This window comes from Lissotriton helveticus, chromosome 11 (assembly GCF_964261635.1).
Source record: "Lissotriton helveticus chromosome 11, aLisHel1.1, whole genome shotgun sequence".
NCBI classification, from domain to species: domain Eukaryota; kingdom Metazoa; phylum Chordata; class Amphibia; order Caudata; family Salamandridae; genus Lissotriton; species Lissotriton helveticus.
In genome coordinates, this window is record NC_136072.1 from 41,109,354 (window position 1) to 41,132,765 (window position 23,412).

The 23,412-nt window shown below is 46.1% G+C and overlaps 1 protein-coding gene across 1 annotated transcript in view; it reads left to right on the top strand.

Moving 5' to 3' along the window:
- LOC144791163 (cytochrome P450 2J5-like) overlaps nt 1-23,412 on the top strand; it is a 575,154-nt gene that overhangs the window by 486,228 nt on the left and 65,514 nt on the right. Inside the window, exon 7 of the mRNA XM_078665817.1 lies at nt 9,129-9,316. Within this exon, the coding sequence (XP_078521943.1) occupies nt 9,129-9,316 (188 nt within the window). The remainder of the gene's footprint in view (nt 1-9,128; nt 9,317-23,412) is intronic.

Consider the following 23,412-nt stretch of genomic DNA (forward strand, 5'->3'; position numbering starts at 1 on the left):
ACCCTAGGTTTGTCATTAAACATGATCTGTTGTACCGAGAGGGGAAACCAAGTGAGGAAGCTCAACTGTTGGTGCCCGTTTCCTTCCGCAACCAGGTTATGTTTTTTGCCCATAGTCATTTATTAGCGGGCCACATAGGGGGAGAAAAAACAACCCAGAACATCATAAGGCACTTTTACTGGCCCGGCATCTACAAAGACACCTCCGTGTACTGCAGGGAATGCAGCATTTGCCAAAGGATGAACATGACCAGACCCCCACCCGTTCCCCTGCAGCCTCTTCCGATAATCGGAAAACCCTTCGAGAGAGTCGGTATGGACCTCATAGGACCACTACCCAAAACCAGAAAAGGATACCAGCATGTGCTAGTGATGGTCGACTATGCCACGCGATTTCCCGAGGCTTTTCCTTTGACAGCAGCCACCACCAAACAGGTAGCCGAGAGGATGGAAGAGGTGTTTAGTCGGGTGGGTTTTCCAAAAGAAATACTCACCGATCAGGGTACCCCATTCGTTTCCAGATTGATGAAAGACGTATGTAAAAGCCTAGATATCCACCAAATACGCACGTCCGTATATCATCCACAAACAGACGGCCTTGTGGAGAGGTATAATCGAACTCTCAAGACAACTCTCAGAAAGATGATCGAGGTCAGTGGGGCTGAATGGGATCAGATGTTGCCCCTGGCTCTTTACGTCATCAGAGGACAAAGACAGAGTAGCCTCGGCCTCTCCTCTTTCGAGCTGCTATATGGACGACAACCCCGCTCATTGCTGGAAATGACGAAAGATGCCTGGGAGAACGAAATACAAGAGGAGACCGCAAATACTTTGGAGTACGCCCAGAGCCTAAAAAGCCGGTTGGGAAAATTAAGAGACTTGGCCTATACCAATTTAGCCATCCATCAGAGAAGACAAAAAACGGCATATGACAAGACAAAAAAATGGCGCCGGCTGAAGATAAACGATTGGGCCTTGATCTTACTTCCCTCTTCCACCCAGAAGTTCCGAGCTGCATGGGTGGGTCCACATAGAGTCATAGAAACCATTGGAAGAACCAGCTACAGATTGCAGATGGGCCCCCATAAGACCCAAATATATCATATCAATTTATTAAAGAAATGGTTGGGGCCCGCACCTACCGGAGCACACCTAGCAACGACATCTACCCCGACTTCTACGAGAGAGGAATTGGTTGTCAATGACGAGCTGACCAGAGACCAGAACGAGGAGCTTACAAACCTACTGCTCAGTCACGACTCCCCCTTCTCAAATATACCCGGAAGAACCTCTTTGACGGAACACTGTATCGACACCATACCTGGGAAGACCGTCAAGATTAAACCATATAGAGTGCCTGAATCGAGAAGACAAGCAATACAGAAGGAAGTGGAGGACATGCTAAATCTGGGAGTCATCCGGCCATCAAAAAGCAATTGGTCCAGTCCGATCGTCATGATCCCTAAACCCGATGGGTCCCGCCGGTTCTGTATGGACTTCAGGGCTTTGAACGAGATCTCTACCTTTGACGCCTACCCCCTTCCCCGAGTGGACGAGCTGATTGAACGGTTGGGGGACGCACAGTATATCACCACGCTGGACCTTACCAAAGGATACTGGCAGGTGCCCCTTAAAGAGGAAGACAGAAGGAAGACCGCCTTCAGTACCCACGAAGGGCACTATGAGTTCACCGTCCTCCCCTTTGGACTACACGGAGCGCCCGCCACCTTCCAGCAACTCATGAAAACCGTCCTGAAAGACGTATCCTCCTTTGCCTCCGCCTATCTCGACGACATAGTTATCCACAGTCCGTCATGGTCCGCCCACTTACAACATCTGCACGAGGTATTTCAAGCCCTGGAAAGAGCAGGCCTAAGAGTCAACGCGAAGAAATCCAAAGTGGCCTATCAAAAGGTAAAATACCTAGGGTATGTGCTGGGCCATGGGATCATAGAACCCCAAATAGAGAAGATAAGGGCAATAGTCGATACCCCTTTTCCATCCACCAGAAAGGAGCTGAGAGCGTTTCTGGGGCTGATAGGGTATTACAGACGATTCATACCCCAATTCTCACACATATCTGCCCCTCTTTCAGATTCCTTGAGGCATCCCGGCAAGTCCAACACCCCCGTCATCCCTACAGAGACCATGCAAGCAGCTTTCCAACTTCTCAAACGCATCATCACATCCACTCCCGTCCTAACTTCCCCTGACTTCTCAAAGCCCTTCACTCTGCACACCGACGCCTCCGATTATGGCATCGGGGCCGTGCTGTCGCAGACTGGAGCAGATGGCCAAGACCACCCCATACTGTATGTAAGCCGTAAGCTATTCCCGCAGGAGTTAAGGTATGCCACAATTGAAAAGGAGTGTTTGGCGGTTAAGTGGGCGGCTGAGAAGCTCTCCTACTACTTAGAGGGACACCCGTTTACCCTGTTCACTGACCACGCCCCCCTCCTCTGGATGTCGCGGAACAAGTCCAACAACGCCCGGGTCATGAGATGATTTTTATCCCTGCAACCGTATTCCTTCACTGTGAAACATCAGAAGGGCTACGAGAATGTGGGGGCCGACTATTTATCGAGACATCCGCTCCCCGACCGTGAGCGTCCTAGGGGGGAGGTTTGTAACGGGGTGTCCCAGTATCAGCAGCCCGTGGGGGGAACAGACAATGTACTGAACCCGAGAACTCACAGTACACCCTCACTCACCCCCTCTTGTCTCCCTCAGCAGATGGATTACAGAGGGAGCATGTCCGAAACTGCATCCTACATGGAGGGTGAAAAGGACTGGCCCTTTAACACTCAGGCCGAAGACGAGTGGGCGGGGTTCCAGGACGACGGAACGCCGTCAAAGGAGGAAACGCCGCGAGACGAGGTGTGCTAGTTCACCAGGAGTGGCGAGGAAGACAGAGGCTGGAGGAAGAAGGAAGAGAGTTGGAGAAGCGAATCGAAGCAAGGAGAAGAGGTCCAGTATACCGAGGAGACGCCAGGAGGCCAACGACCCCACGCGCCGCCCAGCCACCCACCCGGGAGGTGTGTGGCTCGCCCAGGTGCGTAAGACGATCCGGGGCTGGGTGGGACGGAAGGGCGGTCCGGTTGTAACATAACGGGTCCCCTGTCCCCGGTTCCCTACCCTGAGCACTCCTATCCCTCGCACTTGTATAGAACCACAGAGCACGGGTTGGAGATCTCCTCACCCCCTTTCCCCGAGTGTTATTGTCGGTTGGACGTTCCCCTCATACCTTGCCTTTCTTTTGTTTTCTTCCGGTAACTTGGAGGGAAGACGCCAAGACGGATCCGGTTGCCTCCCATCCCCGACGAGGCCAGTCCGGCTTACGGAGGTCCAGGATAGCCGAAACCCGAGAGAGGAAGAGATCCCGTAGTCGATCTCCACGCAGAACAACCTTGCCCAGAAAGACTTGTTCTGACCTTTTGTTTGACACAATAAAACCCGTGAAAACCAGAACACGCCTACTGCCTTTCCCTTCAGTCCCTGTGGTCTCCGGTCCCGCCCAGGTTACACCCCGACACTCGCGCGATGCTGCCGGGGGTTCGGGTGACACCGCCCACGCGGCTCCGTGGGAGTCGCGGGCGTCGCGGCCTGCCCCATACCCTCCGGTCCCTGGGCAGCACGTGACGCCGGAGGAGATTGAGCGATTCCTCATGGCCATGAGGTCCCTCACTCCTCCTGCGGGCTCTGCGGCGCCTTCGGGTCCAGCGGACCCGTCTGGGGGCCCTAGTGGGTCGGGGGCTTCGACGCAGGGCCCCGCTGGATCCACTTCTGGATCCGGGTCGTCGCCGGTTGACTTGGCGACCTCACCGGCGCCGGTCCCACAGGTGTCACCTCCGGCGCAGTCTTCGGGCGGCGCCGTCCCCGATGTCTCCCTCGATCCGGTTCCGGTGCCGCTGGGCGCCGCTCTCGACGCCGTTTGGAGAGTTCTACTTCAACGAACCGGCCCCATCCGTTGTCAACCCTGAGTATCAGGAGATGGGTGATGAGGAGTATTGGGAGGGGTCTGAGGACCCTCTGGGGACGACTGGACAGGTGGACACCCGGGATGCCAGTGGTCAGGACACCTCGCCAGACACTGGCTTTGTCTCACCTCCTACCGTGGCTACGGAGGAGGGGGCAACCTACAGTGTGGTGTTGACACGGGCGGCCAAGGCCTTGGCCCTTGAGCTCCCCGTCGCGGCCGTGAGGACTAACCTCCTCACTGAGGTCCTTAAGCCGCAGTCATGCTCAGCTGCGCCTCTGCTGACGTTTAACGAGGCCTTGTCCGACGTACTTTTGGGCCCTTGGTCCAGGACCGCTACAGGTTCGCCTGTTGATAGGAACGTGGCTAGACGCCATCGCCCGTCCCCGGGCGACCCATGTTTCCTGTCCACCTACCCCACCCCCGAGAGCCTGGTCATCCAGGCTTCGAATTCCCAGTCCGCATTCCCGTCGGCACCGCCTGACAGGGAATCCAAGAGGTATGAGCAGTACGGCAAAAAGATATTCTCCTCCCTAAGTCTGCGACTGCGGTCTTCCAACACCGCATGCCTCTTGGGCCGCTACACCCACTCTCTGTGGGACACGGTCACGGAAGTGCTGCCAGAATGCCCGTTGGAGGTACGGGCTAAACTCATCCAAGCCCTTGTGGAAGGCCGGGATGCAGCACGATATTCTATCCGGTGTGGACTGGATACCACCGACTCACTGGGCAGAGCGATGGCAACGACGGTGGCGATTTGTCGCCACACCTGGTTGAGGTCCGCCAACTTCTCGGCTGATGTCCAGAATACTCTCATGGACATGCCGTTTGAAGGCCGTCGCCTTTTTGGCGACAAGGCAGACCATGCGCTTGAGTGCTTTAAGGACTCCAGGGCTACCGCCAGGTTCTTGGGCCTCTCGGCCCTGCACCAGCAATCGGGTGCCTTTCGCTCCTTTCGTGGCCAAGGAAGGGGCGCCCCCACACATGCTGCCAGCCATGCACCGCAGACTAACATCCAACGCGGTGGCGGCCGTGGAAACCGCTGTGGAGGCGGTCGGGGACAACGGCGAGGTCAGTCCACACCTTCCCCCGCAGCATCCGCCTGAAAACCATCCTAGTCCGTGCTTTCAGGCCCATGTGACGCCAGTGGGGGGGCAGGGTTCGCCATCACCTCTTCCACTGGCGCACTGTCACATCGGACAGGTGGGTGCTGCAAATCGTCCGAAGGGGCTATTCCCTCCCCTTCGAGGCGACCCCTCCAGCCATGCCATCGCAATACCACCACGTATCCGGGGATCATTTGCAACTTCTGCAGGAGGAAGTTATGACCCTCTTGGGCAAGGGGGCCATCGAGCGCGTTCCTGGGCCAGAAGTAGGGTGTAGTTGCTACTCCCACTACTTTCTGGTACCCAAGAAGGGCAAAGGGGGCCTACACCCTATCTTGGACCTACAGAACGTCAACGGCTTCCTCCGGAAGGAGAAGTTCAAAATGCTGACACTGGCTCAGGTCTTAGCTGCCCTGGACCCAGGAGACTGGATGGTAGCGTTGGACTTGCAGGACGCTTATTTCCACATCCCCATCCTGCCGGCCCACCGGCGTTACCTGCGGTTTACGGTAGGCCACAAGCACTTTCAGTTTACCGTGCTCCCCTTCGGCCTTACCAGCGCCCCACGGGTGTTCATGAAGGTGATGGCGGTGGTCGCAGCTCATCTGCGCAGGTTAGGGGTTTCAGTCTTCCCCTACCTCGACGACTGGTTGTTGAAGGTGGGCTCGCCCCAGACAGTCCTCAGCTACCTCCAGACGGCGGCAGACCTCTGCACCAGCTGGGGTTTTCCATCAATGTGCCGAAGTCACACCTGTGCCCCTCTCAGAAGCTCCTCTTCATCTGGGCGGTTCTCGACTCTGCGCAGTTTTGGGTTTATCCTCCCGTACAGCGGGTTCGGGACATTCAGGCTCTGATTCCACTCTTTCAGCCTTTGTCCCGGGTCTCGGCCAGGTTGACGCTGCGGCTTCTGGGGCTGATGGCCTCCTGCATCCTTCTGGTGCATCACTCCCGGTGGCGGATGCGGGCTCTGCAGTGGGACCTGAAGTTTCAGTGGGCCAAGCATCAGGGCAACCTATCCGACCATGTCCTGATCTCGGAGGGCACTGCGAGACAGCTGCAGTGGTGGCTCACTGACCGCGATTGGGTCAGCGGCAGATCCCTCTCCCTTCCCCAACCGGAGCACGTAGTTGTGACGGACGCGTCCCTCCAGGGTTGGGGAGGCCACATGGGAGAGGCGGAGATCAGAGGCCTCTGGTCTCCGGCGGAGTCCCGGCTCCATATCAACCTTTTGGAGCTGAGGGCGATTCGTCTAGCACTGAAGGCATTCCTCCCCTCTGCCCGGGGGAGTGTAGTGCAAGTGTTCATGGACAACACCACCACCATGTGGTACTGCAACAAACAGGGCGGGGTGGGGTCATGGACCCTTTGCCAGGAGGCTCTGCACCTCTGGCAGTGGCTGGAACATCAGGGCGTGACCCTGGTGGTTCAACACCTGGCAGGTTCTCTGAACACCAGGGCGGACAAACTCAGCTGTCGGTGCATGATGGATCACGAATGGCATCTGAACTTGGACGTGGCGCAAGGCCTCTTTCAGCAGTGGGCAGAGCCCTGGTTAGACCTATTCGCCACCAAAGAGAACGTGCAATGTCATCAGTTCTGCGCGTTGCAATTTCCAAGGCAGCACTCGCTCGGAGACGCTTTTCGTCGCGAGTGGAGTTGTGGTCTATTGTACACCTTTCCGCCTATACCACTTCTGCCCAGAGTGCTGAAGAAGATCAAATGCGACTGGGCCCAAGTCATCCTTGTGGCTCCGGACTGGGCACGAAGGTACTGGTATCCCGAGCTACTCAGTATGTCAGTCGATCCCCCGTTTCATCTGCCTCTTCAGGAGGACCTTCTGTCGCAGCAGCAGGGGACGGTCCTCCACCTGAACCTGTCCAGTCTCCACCTCCATGCTTGGAGATTGAGCGGCGACAGTTGAGGCCATTTGACTTGCCTCCTGAAGTCTGTAATGTCATTCTGGCAGCCAGGCGTCCCTCCACAAAGTCGGTATACGCCTGCAGGTGGAACAAATTTGTGGCATGGTGCAAAGCAAAGGCTGTGGATCCTCTTTCTGCCCCTCTTTCTGAGGTTCTTCTCTTCCTTCTTTCTCTTGCCCAGCAGGGCTCTGCTCTGGGCACTATCAAGGGCTACCTTTCTGCCCTTTTAGCCTTTCTCAGGCTGCCTGATCAACCTTCTTTGTTCCCCTATTGTAACTCGTTTTCTGAAGAGCATCACACACATGTTCCCTCCTGTTCCGTTTGTGATGCCTCAGTGGGACTTGAACCTTCTTCTTACGTTTCAGATGTGCGCTCCCTTTGAGCCCCTCCACAACTGTCCTCTCGCCTTCTTACTCTGAAGACTGCTTTCCTGGTTGCCATCACCTCTGCCAGAAGAGTGAGTGAGCTCCAGGCTCTTTCATGTACACCCCCCTTTCCTTTCTGTCCATCCGGACAAGGTTGTGTTGCGGACTAAGCCATCTTTCCTGCCCAAAGTTGTCACAGCCTTTCATATCGGGCAGCCTATCACCTTGCCCACCTTCTTTCCGCCACCGCATCTCTCTAAAGAGGAAGAGCGGCTCCACCGTCTGGACCCAAAACGTGCGATTTTGTTGTATCTAGATCGCACACGCCAGTTCCGGGTGGATGACCAACTCTTTGTTGGTTACGTGGGTGCTAAGAAGGGACGGGCGGTGCACAAGAGGACCATCTCTCGGTGGCTCGTCTTGTGTATCAAGGCATGTTACTCCCTTGGCGAGGAAGGAGCCTCCTGTTTGGCTGAGGGCCCATTCCACTCGGCCACGGCGGCTAGCACTGCCCTGGGCCGGTGAGTCCCCTTACAGGACATCTGTCAGGCAGCTACGTGGGCATCGCTGCACACGTTTGCTAGACACTACTGCCTGGACAGCCAAGTCCGGAGGGATGGCTTCTTTGGCCGTTCCGTCCTCCAGGACTTTCTGGTGTGATTATTGGTTCGCAGACCCACAACCGGGGTTGGTATTGCTGGGGTATCTATTCTAAGGTAAGGAATCTAATACTAACCTGTTTCTTTCAGATGAACAAGTTACTTACCTTCGGTAACAATATATCTGTAAGAAACAGTAGTTAGTATTAGATTCCTTACTGCCCCACCCATCCTCCCCGTTCTGCGAACCGATATCTAGGGTTAAGGTCATCCCCTTTCAGGGCCCTAGTTTCAATGGCACCAGTGTTGGTTTTTTAACATGGCTCTGCATTTCTGGCGCGGAAAAGCTGTGTCTAAGAACTGACGTCAGCACACGGAGGCGGCGTCTAAGTACTCCAACGACGTCATCACGGCGCCCACGACGCCGACGACGGACGCGGAGCCGCAGACGATGCCTACTGACGCGCAAGGGTACTGCTACGCAAAAAGTTCCGGATCCAGTCTGGCGCCTGGGGATATTCTAAGGTAAGGACTCTAATACTAACTACTGTTTCTTACAGATATATCGTTACCGAAGGTAAGTAACTTGTTCGACAGGGCCATGGCATCTGCTATACTGGCAAGCTGCCAGGCCGTCCGCCAAGGACCACATAACACCGTATTTATTGATTCCAAATTTCTCACTGCTGCTCTCACTTTTGTATCAGAAAATCAGATGCATTGATAGTAGTTGGGGTTAGATAAGGCGTCGCATACTTTATGCATACATATGTAATATACTGTATAATTGAATGCGCTAAATGATAAATGCTATGACATGTTTGAATTCTTACAATCAGTTAAACATATATTAAAAAAAAGAAAATCAGATGCATTTGGTGTTGATGTGGATTTATGTGGTTGCGACAATGAGGAAGGACTCTGGGTTTCCTTAGCTGTTCCAACTTGCAGTTAGTACGTCAAAAAGTCCAGATCATCAATATTACAATTTGTCAAATTCCCAGAAAATGACAATTGCACTTGAAGAATCTGCTCCTTTTCAGGAGTTACAGAGCTTGTGAATGCCACAGGTCTGAATCATTTCAACATGATGGGAGAGGAGAGGGGAGGCTGGGTAGTCTCTAGTGCATCTACCACTAGTAACTATTGCATATCTCTCCCCAGAGAAAATCCAGAGAGAGCTTGATGATGTCCTTGAACCCGACAAAATCATCCAATTTGAAGACCGGATGAAGCTGCCATACACCAATGCCGTGATCCATGAGATACAGCGCTACAGCAGTATTGTTCCTCTTGGCGTTCCACATCTTTGTGTGGAGGACACCACTATTCAGGGCTTCCATCTTAAAAAGGTAACAACATTTGTCCTTGAGGTGTCAGGAAGGTTAGCTATCCTTGAGTCAGTTATGCCTTTGCTTCTGTGTCTTTGGCTTTCCTACGCATATTTTATGAAATCACAGTTTAGTGACAGATCAATCACTCAAAACATGGGGGGGGGGCTGGAGTACTGGAAAATCTTCACATTTATGGAAGAAGTGCTAAATCCAGATGGCAAAATATTACTTACACAATGTGAAAGGGACACACCAGTTTTGCTCAAGCTAAGGCTTGAATATGATTTCAGACAAAAGTTTTGATGGAGACTCCACCAGCGGATTTTCCTCCATGGAGGAAATTCCACAGGTGGATTATTTTTTAGAGCTACCACTTCCTCAGCTATTAGAGGGTTTTCCACTATTATTCAAATTGAATCATGCCCTGCCGTTCCAGAATAAAAAGCAGAGCAAAAATATTTGCTCCATTCTAGTAAGAAAAGCAGCAAAAATAGTCCAAAGTTAGCTTATTCTATTATTGCCCCAGCAAAGAACTGAAATGGAAAACATTTCTGATGTGCCTCTTAGACTTCAGTAACTAAAGATTTGTGAGTGAGGAGAAATGGATTCATCCCACATCAAATTTCCATCCATGTGATGATCAGGTCCATAAGGGGATTCCTATATGCTCGGGCATTCCCAAGAAGGTGATGTATGCCCCTGTAGCACAGGAAGTCATGTCCCATTGATACTCTGCGGCCAGTGGTTGAACCATGATTTAGCTGCATAACCAAATTACTTCCCTTATGTCTTTTTCTCTCCACGGATAGGAAAAAAGGGGCGCTCAACATCCTGTGATTCTGGGCAAATCCTGTAATCTCCCCGTGCCTAACAAAAAAGAAATAAATGAAGGTGTCCGTTTGTAATGCAATTGATGCTCGTTTAAAGCGCTCAGATACCTTCGGGTCAAGTTTGCGCTGTATAAAACTCCCCCAAAAAAGTGAGAAGTCAGTACATTTAATATCTAGTCAGTCTGGCTTGCAGTGTAGAAAGAAGCCAACAAGGGAGGCTTACGCGTCCCTTCTGCTGGTTCCAATATTTTGCAGTTTTCTTTGGGCGGACCTGATGCGGCTGCAAGTGTACATTTCGTTTTACAGGATTGTCAGCTGCTCTAAGCAAGGACTGATGTGATGAGGAGTTGAAGCAGCTGACGCTGGTAGCAGGAGGCTGGAAGCAGAGGCCTGCAGAAGTGTCAGGGAGCACTTGTGCCCCGTAGGACCTTTTCCCCAGAAAAGTAAACTGTGTTTTGCCTCTGAGGCTACCACCACCCACTACTCACCCCAGAAGGAATTTTTTCCTTAGAACTAATCACCGCCTATTGCTGCCTACTTCTGTCCACTTCCACCCACCATAGTGAGTCCTTGAAGACCCTGACAGGTTACGGGTGGTGGTATTGGGAGGCGAGGGAGGCGCAACACAGTATAGTGGAGTGGGCATGGCATAGAGGAAAACCCAATATCTGAGAAAGCAGTAAATCCAAGGAAGAATCCACCTGTGGGATTTCCACCACTATAACATTCTCATTCCCGGTCTTCCAGGAGGGAAAGCGCTCGTACCGCATCATAGTGCTTTTTTTACCAGGCAGGATGGGCAGCACAGGGAAACAAGGAAGGGAAAGAGGGAAGAGCTACTGGCAAGCGCTGACGACTGGGGGGGAGTAGACCATCAACATGGAGGGAGAAGTGTTGGGTATTCGCGAAAGCAGGAAGCAGATTTTGTATATGTCTGTGGCCTCCATCACCACGGTTGGGGCACCACCCACCCCACTGACCTACTAAGTTAATTATTAGATGGTGAACAGTCAAAATATCGACTACAAAATATCTACTGGACACAATATCGAGTTTTAAATATCGAATGGACAAAATATCGACTGGACAGAATATAGACATCAAAAATATCGTTTTTAAGGTAAGTAATGTAATATTGAATGTTAAAAATATAGACAGTTAAAATATCGAAGTATATAATATAGGTTAATAAAATTATCGCATTTTTGATAATATTAAATTTTTTATAGTGTTTTTTATGTTATTATATGTGTGAAAAGTGTGTATTTGTTATAAATAATTTTAATTAATGACATTTTTATTTTTTAATTTTTGCGTAATTTAATTCTGTAGCGGGTTGTGGGTTTATAGGGGAATAGGGTGGGAAGTAATTTAATTATAATTAATTAAATATGTAAATGTATTTATTGTTCACTTTTAATTATTTGTTAATTAATTTATATTTGGTAATTAAACTTTTAATTGGCAATTAATTTAAATTAATTGATTAATTGCTAATTATGTTAATTTTACTAATTTATTTTCTGTAGCGGGTTGTGGGTTTATAGGGGGATTGGGTGGCAAGTAATTTATTTATAATCAATTAAATATGCTAACATATTTATTGGTATTGTTTTAGAATTAATTGTTTAATTTTTTATGGGTAATTAATTAAATTAGAATTGTTAATTAATTTTATTTAATTGATTAATTGCTAATTATGTTCATTTAATAATTTATTATCTGTAGTGGGTTGTAGGTTTATAGGGGAATAGGATGGGAAGTAATTTATTTATAATTAATTAAATAAATACATGTATTTAATTGTATATAATTTGAATTTATTGTAAATTTATTTTTAAATGTTAAATTATTAATTGTTAATTTGTAATTAATTTGTATTAATAGTTAAATAATTGTAATAATTAAATTAAATTTGTAATTTTAATTGATTAATTATTATATTATATTAAATTCTTACTTACTTTTAATTAATTTTTGATAGATATTAATTTATATTTATTGAAATAATATATGTAGTATTTAATTTCCCTACTGTTGCACTCTCTGGAGTGGGAATAGTAATTTTTACCTCTACGCTATCCAACACTTTCCCTACTGTTGCACTCACTGGAGTGGGAATAGTAATTTTTACCCCTACGCTATCCAACGCTTTCCCTACTGTTGCACCTACTGGAGTGGGAATAGTAATTTTTACCCCTACGCTATCCAAAGCTTTCCCTACTGTTGCACTCACTGGAGTGGGAATAGTAATTTTTACCCCTACGCTATCCAACGCTTTCCCTACTGTTGCACTCTTTGGAGTGGGAATAGTAATTTTAACCCCTACGCTATCCAACGCTTTCCCTACTGTTGCACCCACTGGAGTGGGAATAGTAATTTTTACCTCTACGCTATCCAACGCTTTCCATACTGTTGCACTCTTTGGAGTGGGAATAGTAATTTAAACCCCTACGCTATCCAACGCTTTCCCTACTGTTGCACTCTTTGGAGTGGGAATAGTAATTTTTACCCCTACGCTATCCAACGCTTTCCCTACTGTTGCACTCTTTGGCGTGGGAATAGTATTTTTAACCCCTACGCTATCCAACGATTTCCCTACTGTTGCACTATTTGGAGTGGGAATAGTCATTTTCCCCCTACGCTATCCAACGCTTTCCCTACTGTTGCACCCATTGGAGGGGGAATAGTAATTTTTACCGCTACGCTATCCAGCGCTTTCCCTACTGTTGCACTCTTTGGAGTGGGATGGGTAATTTTTACCCCTACGCTATCCAACACTTTCCCTACTGTTGCACCCACTGGAGTGGGAATAGTATTTTTTACCCCTACGCTATCCAACGCTTTCCCTACTGTTGCACCCACTGGAGTGGGAATAGTAATTTTTACCCCTGCGCTTTCCAACACTTTCCCTACTGTTGCACTCACTGGAGTGGGAATAGTAATTTTAACCCCTACGCTATCCAACGCTTTCCCTACTGTTGCACCCACTGGAGTGGGAATAGTAATTTTTACCCCTACGCTATCCAACGCTTTCCCTACAGTTGCACTCTGTGGAGTGGAAATAGTATTTTTTACACTTCTGCTATTGTACGGTAATAATATTGGATATTATTTAATTATATTATGTTAATATATATATGTTTTAACAAATATGATTGTAAAAATGTTTTTTTATAACTTTAATTAATTATTCAATTATTATAAGTTAATTTAAGTATTTTTAAGTATATTTTAGTAATTAATTTTAATTTGATTTAACACTGTTTTTAATAAAGTCGATATTTTTTAAAAATATATTTTTGTAAACGATATTTTGTACTCAATATTTTTGTACTTACCTGTTTGTAGATACAAACTCGATATTTTGTCTGTAGATTTTTTTTCCTCGATATTTTTGCTAGTCGATATTCTGTCAGTCGATGTTATGTCAGTGATCCTTATTAGATATCTCCACTCACCTCAATCCCTAGTGTACAAAATTTCACATACTGGCATTCTGACAATCAGTTTGTCTATTTCTGCAGACCTACCAAGGAGACAAAGTCATTGGTCCTATCTCAGTTTTTTACAGCAATTGTTTGACGACCTAGAGCCTTCCAACCACTGGCTCTATTAAGCCTCTGTTCTGCGTGCCTTGCAGCAAATCCATCTCAGAGCCACTGATAAAATCAGAATATGCCTCAAGGACTTATACACTGGAAGTGGTGTGCAAAAATGCAAATCTATGGCTCATGTGCACTTGCTGAACAACAGAGGTATGTATTCTAACAGGAAGAGATGGCATAAACAAGCAGTGGCACACTAGCTTCGTCAGGGTGTGTTGCTCTGCTGAGTTCCTCCTTTGGAAGACATATTTTCTAGCGTAACAGTGCACAAATCACAACTGGAGAAGATATAGGATCTTTTACATAACTTTGCTTCAAACAAAAGCAGACAAAAGAGGTGGGTGAGCCGGGCCGTACAGAACAAAGGCAAAGCACTGCTGCCTTACTTTAAAAGATCATGGGAAACTTGAAGAGTTCAGACGGAATACAGCCAAAGTTGCAACCACTGCTAAATATATAATAAAAAAAGATGCGACAAAACTAAACATATGGCCGATAGTGAAAGGATCTATATAGCAATGGCAGTCTCCAAAGCGATAACAAAACAGCCAAAGGGTGGGACAAATGTAAACTATTCACCAATGACAGCAAAGTATTTTCGAAATTTAGGAACAAAATAGCCAAAAGGTTGGACAAATGTAAACTATTCACCAACGACAGCAAAGGAATTTCAAAAACCAGATGAAACAACCAATAAAAAGTGATGGGCGTGTACAAAGCCCGTAGAGTGAATACTGCATGTCTCGAAGACAGCACATGTGCACTGCCAGGCTCGACCTAAAAAGGGGGGCAAAAGGAGAGGTGAGAGACAGAAGTGCCAACTGCTCTTGTCCCACACTCTTAGACAGATTAATAACCCTCCCAGCGATAATGAGCACATTAGTTCTAGACTTAAAGCAACACAAGAAAATGAGAATAGAGCTAAGACAATGTTCAGCCCGGGAAGAAGACAACCACAAAAAATACGGAAAATTAAAATCAACACAAAGGATATGTTATAATAATGAGGATACTGTACCCAACCAGATATTGTCCCTGACAACGAACCGCACACAGGAAATAAGAAGTAAAATAAACAGCTGCCCAGGGAACAACGTTACATACTGACTTTAATAAACAAGATATTTATTTGGTAATAATCTGCAAATATTTCACCAATCTGATAAGGGGACAGGTAACAATTTAATTGCCCCAGCAGTCGAACTAAACATAGCCCACCTTAAATAAAGCCTCACACAGAACATATCAAAGTCACCACTAATAATAGAACAACCTCACCGGGAAACCAGCAGTATCAAATACAGCAGAATCAGCTGATGCCCAGCTATAGTGAGATCATAAACCAGTCATAGGTACCACTCAACTTAAAATCACTGGCAAAGAAAGTGGCTTATTTCACAATACAAACAGAGAACTGTGACTGGAAAGAATCCAGCATTAATTTAAGGCCTTTCGAAACAGAAGGTGACAATGAAAATGTAACAGAATGCAGAAAATCCACACATCCGATATAACAGGAACCAATTCATTTCCATCTCATTTTATGCATTATTGGGAAGCTAACATAGGCAGAAAGATAACCACACATACTAAGTGAAGCCCTACGAAAACATCTCCCTCAAAGATATCAAGCATTGGCATAGTCAATAGGTCTCGCCTTTGGGAGCTTGTAAGTGTTTAGCCATGCAGCGCATTATCCTGGGTGCTACAACATCTACTGCTACTTCACGTGCAACTGGTGAACGACCACACACACTCAAGGTTGGGCTTTCGTGCTATTTAATGAACATTGGAAAGGCAATTCATGCCCAGTTAGGGCAAGTCTGCAACCTAAAGTAATTTAAGTGATGAATAATGATAATGCTATTCAAATAATGCCGTCACTAACTGCACCAGTCGGCGACACAATGAAAACAAACCTATATTGATTAATGGCAGGAGTGACATTATGCATATTATTTGATTATTTTTGCAACTTCTTTCTGAAATGTGCAAGTAAATGTAGGATGAATTTATCGCATTATTTGTAGTTTCAACATGCTTACTGTAATTTAGCATTGTATTTAATAGTCGTTATTAACCAGGTTTTACAATGTGCAGTGTCTAGATGGAGCCTAACCCACTCCATTCTCCTCCCACAACAGCCCCAAAACCCGCCCACATATACTCCAACAGCGCAACCTACCACCCTTCTCGAGTTAACTCCCACCACCGTCTACTCCCTCCCCCCACCAATCATAATCTTCACTCCAAAATAGAGCCCTATTCACACTCACAACTAGAGAGTCCTCCCACTACCACTTCACCACACACCACCAACAATGACATTCAGATCACTAGAGAAGAGCCCCACTCACATTCCCATCCCCAATGGCTCCCTGGCGCGCACACCCAACCCCCCACAATGCAACCTTCCTCCCAACTAGAAAGAGCGCCTCCTCCCACCTCTACCCCCCATAAAATTATCTTCACCCGGGACTCACGGGACCTGTGGAGTGGTGTGGCTCACTGGTTAGAGGCGGCAGACCCGGAAGCAGAGAACGGCCCGGGACCAGGGTTCAATTCCTGACGCGGCAGGGTCGTGGACCAGGTTCAGCTGACTCGATAATTCTCGCCTCGGTGCCTACTCTAACCAGAGATCACACTCGGCAACTCTGGGCATTAGCTTGCCTCATCTCTACAACGGCCCCCCACATTCGCCGGGGATGCCTAGTTTCACCTTGGAGATACCCAGTAGGGACCATCTCACAGGGATAGCCAGGATGGGTTCCCCAGCGGTCTACAGCGCCACAATGCCTCAGGGCAGCAGTGCACTTTACAAGACACATACATCATCATCATCCTCACAGAACCCTCAAGATGAGTCAACACCAATTCTCCCACGCCCTCCGTTCCTTAACAGGAACACCGCCCCATGCACACTCACACCCCCAACACAGAACACCATCCTCCTTCCCCCTGCTACTCACACAAACAATATATCGCACCGTCTCACCCTCCTGGAAGCTCAGCTCGAAAAGCTGTTCCAAGGCATGAATGATACCCTTTCTTCCCTAGCCAAAATCGAAGTGCCCACCCAACAGCCCGCACACCCCCCTACCCTCGCCCTTCCCAGTCTGCCCAAATCACCTCCTCCCATTCCGACCCTCGCCTCCACCAGATCGCTCCCACACGTCACTATACCAGAGAAGCGAACAGGCAGACTGAGTAGAGCAAAACCCTCCCTCTCCCCTCAGGAAGTGACCACACTCGCCTCTTCCTACGCCCACCCCGCGACCCCTAACCTGAGCACCTCTCAGCATCCACAGAGAGGGACCCCTCCTACCCTTACACTGGTCCCCAGGCTGTTCTCCTCACCCAAGTCCTCTATCCAAGTTATTACAGGAGTGGGCAGGGAACATCCCCCCTTTAGTCTCCCCAACCCAACAAGGTGCTGCCCCATGAACAACCCTGCATCAGATGCATGCTCATCAACAGCAGATCCGCCTCCAAACACTCAACAGAATTAGCAGAAGCTATCCTCTCTCATGATATTGATGTAGCCTTCATCACAGAAACCTGGCTCAACTCCCTGTCAGCCCCATCATGGACATGCTTGTACCACCAGGATTTTCAATCACTCACAAAGACCGCCATAAGCAGAGAGGTGGAGGTGTAGCTATCATTCATAAGACTAACCTCGCCATCACGGAAAGCGCACCATACCTGTACAGCTCCTTCGAATGCCTCTCTATCAACATCAAATCCTGCGCAAAGAGCTCAACATGTTGCCATCTCCTCTATCACCCACCAGGCAAGTCAAAGGAATTCAGAATGCAACTATCTGACCTAATCATCCAATGCGCGCTCGCCAATAACATAATCCTGGGCGATCTCAACATTAGATGGAACGATACAAATAACCTGCTCATACAATCCCTCAACAACCTTCTGCTAGAAAACGATCTGACACAACACTGCTCTGAAGAAACACACTACAGAGGAGCGATACTCGACGCAATCATTGCGGACAATTACACAATCACCATCGACTATATCATTCCAGTAGACTGGTCAGACAACCGCTTAATTCTTTTCCACATCAACCAACCAGCGCCAACTCGACACATAAAACAAGCTCCCCCCAAATGGACAAGGAATATTGCCCAAGTCCCACAGATCATCTTAGAAGATGAAAAAGCACTCTCCTTCCGAACTCAACGGAGCACCTCTCAACCACTGACCTCACCTCTATCTACCACTCCAACATGACGACATCTTTGACCGCCTGGCGCCCTTGAAACTAAAAAAAAACCAGAAACATTCCATCAAGATCGTGGTTCACTACGGACTTCAATGACGAAAGAAGACTTCTCAGATCCCTAGAAAGAATCTGAAGGACCAATCCATCCTCCCTTCACCGCGAACAACTCAAGACGGCCCGCAGAAACTACAACAAACTCATCAAGGATAAAAAATCCTCCTTCTTCTGCTCCGCTCTAGATAACGCAAAAAACTCTCAACTCTCTTCAACATCATCAGAAGCCAAACATCCAAACCTATCACTTCTGTCTCCGTGTCCTCCAAAAAACAATGCGACAACTTCGCCAACTTTTTTAACGAAAAAATCATCAAGATTGACCTCTCTCTCAGCACAAACCCCTCTTTTCCCAGGGAGACCAAGACCCCAGCACTGACTGACAGCACCCTTCTGATCCCACCCACTCAATAGTCCGTCTTCACGCCGATTCAGGAAGCAGAGATCGTCACCCTGATCGCCAACGCCAAACCGTCATCCCACTCCCTGGATCAGCTTCCTATAAACCTGGCCAAAGTCCTGAAACACACCCTAGCCCCAATTTGGTGCAAAATCATCAACAGCTCGATGAGCTCGGGAATTATCCCAGACTGCCTCAAGGTCGGCCAAGTCACGCCGCTACTAAAAAAAACAGGGTTGGACACGGAAGACATGAACAACTTTAGACCCGTGTCAAACCTTCCTCTCTTATCCAAAACACTGGAAAAATGTGTTCTCCCACAGCTAACCCAACACTTAGAGAACATCAAGCTCCTTGACCCCCACCAATCGGGTTTCAGAAAAGGATGCAGCACCGAAATTGCCATCCTAAACATCATAGACGATCTACACAAATCTCTTGACTCTGACCAATCCTGCCTTCTCATTCTCCTTGACCTTTCGGCCGCATTTGATACTGTCGATCACACACTGCTCCTAAAAGTCCTTCAAGAAAGAGCAGGCTTGGAATTGACGGTACAGAACTGGTTCTCCTCCTTTCTACACAATCGCTCGCAAAGAGTAAAAATCAAAAACTTTGAATCCGACCCCCTACCCGTCAGTAGAGGAGTCCCACAAGGGTCAGTACTCTCCCCCCAACTCTTCAATATCTACATGGAACCCCTCACCACAATACTCAGGAATTACAACATCCCCTTCCACCTCTACGCTGATGACACACACCTCTATCTGGAAACCACCTGTATGGACGACATTCTCAAACTCAACGACACACTCAAAGACGTTCAACAATGGCTCTCACAAAACCACTTAAAGCTTAATCAAGAAAAAACTGAAGTTCTACTCATCTCCAACAGAGACGAAAACCCCCAAATTGAAGAATGGCTCAAAGCCATCGACGCCCTCAATGGCACCCTCAAGCCGAAAGATTCGGTCAAATCCCTAGGTATCACCTTAGACCCCAAACTAAACATGAAAAAACACATTGCGAACTCCGCCAAAAGCGTTTTCCTCAATCTGAAACTTCTCTACATTCCTGCCTCCAAAGGACCTTCAACAGGCCACTCAAGCACTGGTGCTCTCCAGAATTGACTATGGAATCACAGCCCTGACCGGCTCAGCTAAATCGCACCTAGGCCCCTTGAAAACCACCCTCAATTCCGCGGCTAGAATGGTCACAGGAACCAAGAAATTCGACCACATTTCCCCCGCGCTCAAGGACCTGAAATGGCTCCCTATTGAATAACGAGCCAACTTTCGAACAGCATGTCTTACACACAAAGCCCTTCTCACAGGCAAACCAGAATACCTGGCTGCGAAACTCAAAAGGGCTGGCCAGTCCAGGACCCTCAGAAGCTCCAACATGCTTCTTCTCATTCCTTTGAAATCACGAAAACGAAAAAATGTAAGTAAATCCTTTGCAGGCAATGCACCCAGGATATGGAACGCCATCCCTCCCCACATCAGAATGACCTCCCACTTCCCAAAATTCAAGACTTTACTCAAAGCCCTCTTCCTGGAAGCCACCTGAACTGTACGGGGATGCTCAAAGTACCCCTCACCCTTGTAGTCATTATGATCTGTATGATTATGTTATTTGCAATCCCTTTGAGTTGTCCAGTTAACAATCTTCCATCGCCGATAAGGCGGTCCAGCTAGCGCTATACAAAACTTATAATAAATAAATAAATAAGCCTAAAGGTGCTCTTTTCAACTTATAGTGTGCCATGGAAGAGTACCTAATAAATTAATCAGGCTACCCAATGTGTCACAACCTAAAATGATTAAATGAAAACGGTCTGATAATCCTCAGCTACCTTCAGGAGAGAGTCTGGAGCACATAATGAGCTTGTGGCACACTTGAAAACAGCATCAATACATTACAGAAAAAGTGTACTGAAAAGCTGTGCAGTTTGTCACCTATATTAATTAGAACAGAACCCAACATATCTTTCCAGGAATGCCAGCTGTCCACATTATTATGCTAGTATCAAATATATATTCTTAATTTTTCCTTTGAAGTGCTTGCTTTTTCTAAATGGTTTGACAACATACTCTCTGGTTTATCTCTTGATCAACCTGTGAAGTGACAGGCAAGTGTATTAAATCAATAGACATACCACACATGCCCAGGACTGGAAATAAGGAATAATTACGACAACAGTGATTCACAACAGCATCTACTGCACACACAGCTGGCACAAGAACACTCACACTATCGACAATTCAGACACCAGAGCACAAATTGAGGACCTATATTGAGAAAACAATCCAACTAAATGGTGCTGCCAGCTACTGCATTGTATTTTAGTTGTTTTATATAGTGCTTCAAACGCCAGATGAGGTATCAACGTGGTTTCAGTGGATGGACTGCATGCTACTCCATTTTGTTTTTCACCTTGAGTGTGCAGTCATGGGATGTATTGAACATGGATTTTTTTTGTCATCATTTTTATTGGAGATCAAAGATAGGCAATTTTATAGGATACAAAACAATATAGTACATATAAATCAGTATGTGACAAGGATCACTGACTAACTATGGAGGGACAAAAATAGACTACCCAAAATATAGATGCCAAAATATCAACAGACAAAATATCGAATTCCTATCTACAAACAGGTAAGTACCAAAATATCGAACCCAAAATATCGTTTAAAAATATATACTTTGTAAAAATGTTGAATTTCTTAAAAAAAATGTAAAATTAAAAAAATATTAAAAATAAATAGCTAAAATATACTTAAAAATACCTAAATTATCTTAAAATGATTAAATAATTAATTTAACTTATATAAAAAAACATACAATCATATATGTTAAAACATATATATATATATTAACATAATATTAATAAACAATACACAATATTAGTACCGTAGGATAGCGGGAGTGTAAAAATTACTATTCCCACTCCTGGAAGTGCAACAGTAGGGAAAGCGTTGGATAGCGTAGGGGTAAAATTTACTATTCCCACTCCAAAGAGTGCAACAGTAGGGAAACCGTTGGATAGCGTAGGGGTAAAAATTACTATTCCCACTCCAGAGAGTGCAACAGTAGGGAAAGCGTTGGATAGCGTAGTGGTAAAAATGACTATTCCCACTCCAGAGAGTGCAACAGTAGGGAAAGCGTTGGATAGCGTAGGGGTAAAAATTACTATTCCCACTCCAGAGAGTGCAACAGTAGGGAAAGCGTTGGATAGCGTAGGGGTAAAAATTACTATTCCCACTCCAGAGAGTGCAACAGTAGGGAAAGCGTTGGATAGCGTAGGGGTAAAAATTTCTATTCCCACTCCATGAGAGTGCAACAGTAGGGAAAGCGTTGGATAGCGTAGGGGTAACAATTACTATTCCCACTCCAGAGAGTGCAACAGTAGGGAAGGGGTTGGATAGCATAGGGGTAAAAATTACTATTCCCACTCCAGAGAGTGCAACAGTAGGGAAAGCGTTGAATAGCGTAGGGGTAAAAATTACTATTCCCACTCCAGAGAGTGCAACAGTAGGGAAAACGTTGGATAGCGCAGGGGTAAAAATTACTATTCCCACTCAAGAGAGTGCAACAGTAGGGAAAGCGTTGGATAGCGTAGGTGTAAAAATTACTATTCCCACTCCAGAGAGTGCAACAGTAGGGAAGATGTTGGATAGCGTAGGGGTAAAAATTACTATACCCACTACAGAGAGTGCAACAGTAGGGAAAGCGTTGGATAGCGTAGGGGTAAAAATTACTGTTTCCACTCCAGTGAGTGCAACAGTAGGGAAACCGTTGGATAGCATAGGGGTAAATTTTACTATTCCCACTCTAGTGAAAATAAATTAATATAATTCACTTAATTATCAATTAATCAATTAAAAAAATGAATTACAAATTAAGAATTAATTAATTACCAACTACAAATTAATTAACAATGTATTCAAAATAAATACCAATAAATACATTTACATATTTAATTCATTATAATTAAATTACTTCCCACCCTATTCCCCTATAAACCCACAACCCGCTACAGAAAATAAATTAATATTATTCACATAATTATCAATTAATAAAAAATTAATTATCAATCAAAAATTAATTGATTACCAATTAAAAATTAATTAACAATGTATTCAAAATAAATACCAAAAAATTAATTAACATATTTGATTAATTATAATTAAATTACTTCCCACCCTATTCCCCTATAAACCCACAACCCGCTACAGAATTAAACTACGCAAAAATTAAATAACATAAAATTAATTACTTTAAATAAATTACAAACAAATTTACACTTTTCACACATATACTAACATACAAAACAATTAAATAAATTTGATATTAAAAATTCAATATTTTTAATAACCTATGTTATGTACTTCGATATTTTGACTTTCTATATTTTTAAAATCGATATTACATTACTTACCTTAAAAACTATATTTTTGATGTCTATATTCTGTCCATTCGATATTTTGTCCATTCTATATTTTGGAGTCGATATTTGTGTTAGTCTATATTTTGGAATCGATATTTTGATCATATACCATGTGACACATAATATGAATCTGTAATATATAACAGAAGAGGAACAAATGAGGAAAAGGAAAAAGAAGGAGGTAAAAATATATGTAGGGAGGGAAACAAAAGAGAATGAGAATTTCAGGAATCGCGAAGAAAGGGGTTCTACGCCTGCTGGAATATTTGTTCTTGGTCTTGCATCCTATAAATTACCTGTTTAAAGGATGCTGTCTGTATCATCGCAACCATCCAGTCCTCTTTGAAGGGAGGGCTAGGTGATTGCCACAGTCTTAAAACACATAGTTTAGCAGTAGAAAGTGCAGTGTGTAAGAGTCGACTCTGAGGTCGTGAAATAGTAGGAAAACTTCTAAAGTCATGTAGCAAAATAGTGGCAGGTGTGAAAGGGAGTGAAAGAGGACTAGTTTCTTGTAGTGTAGCTCCTA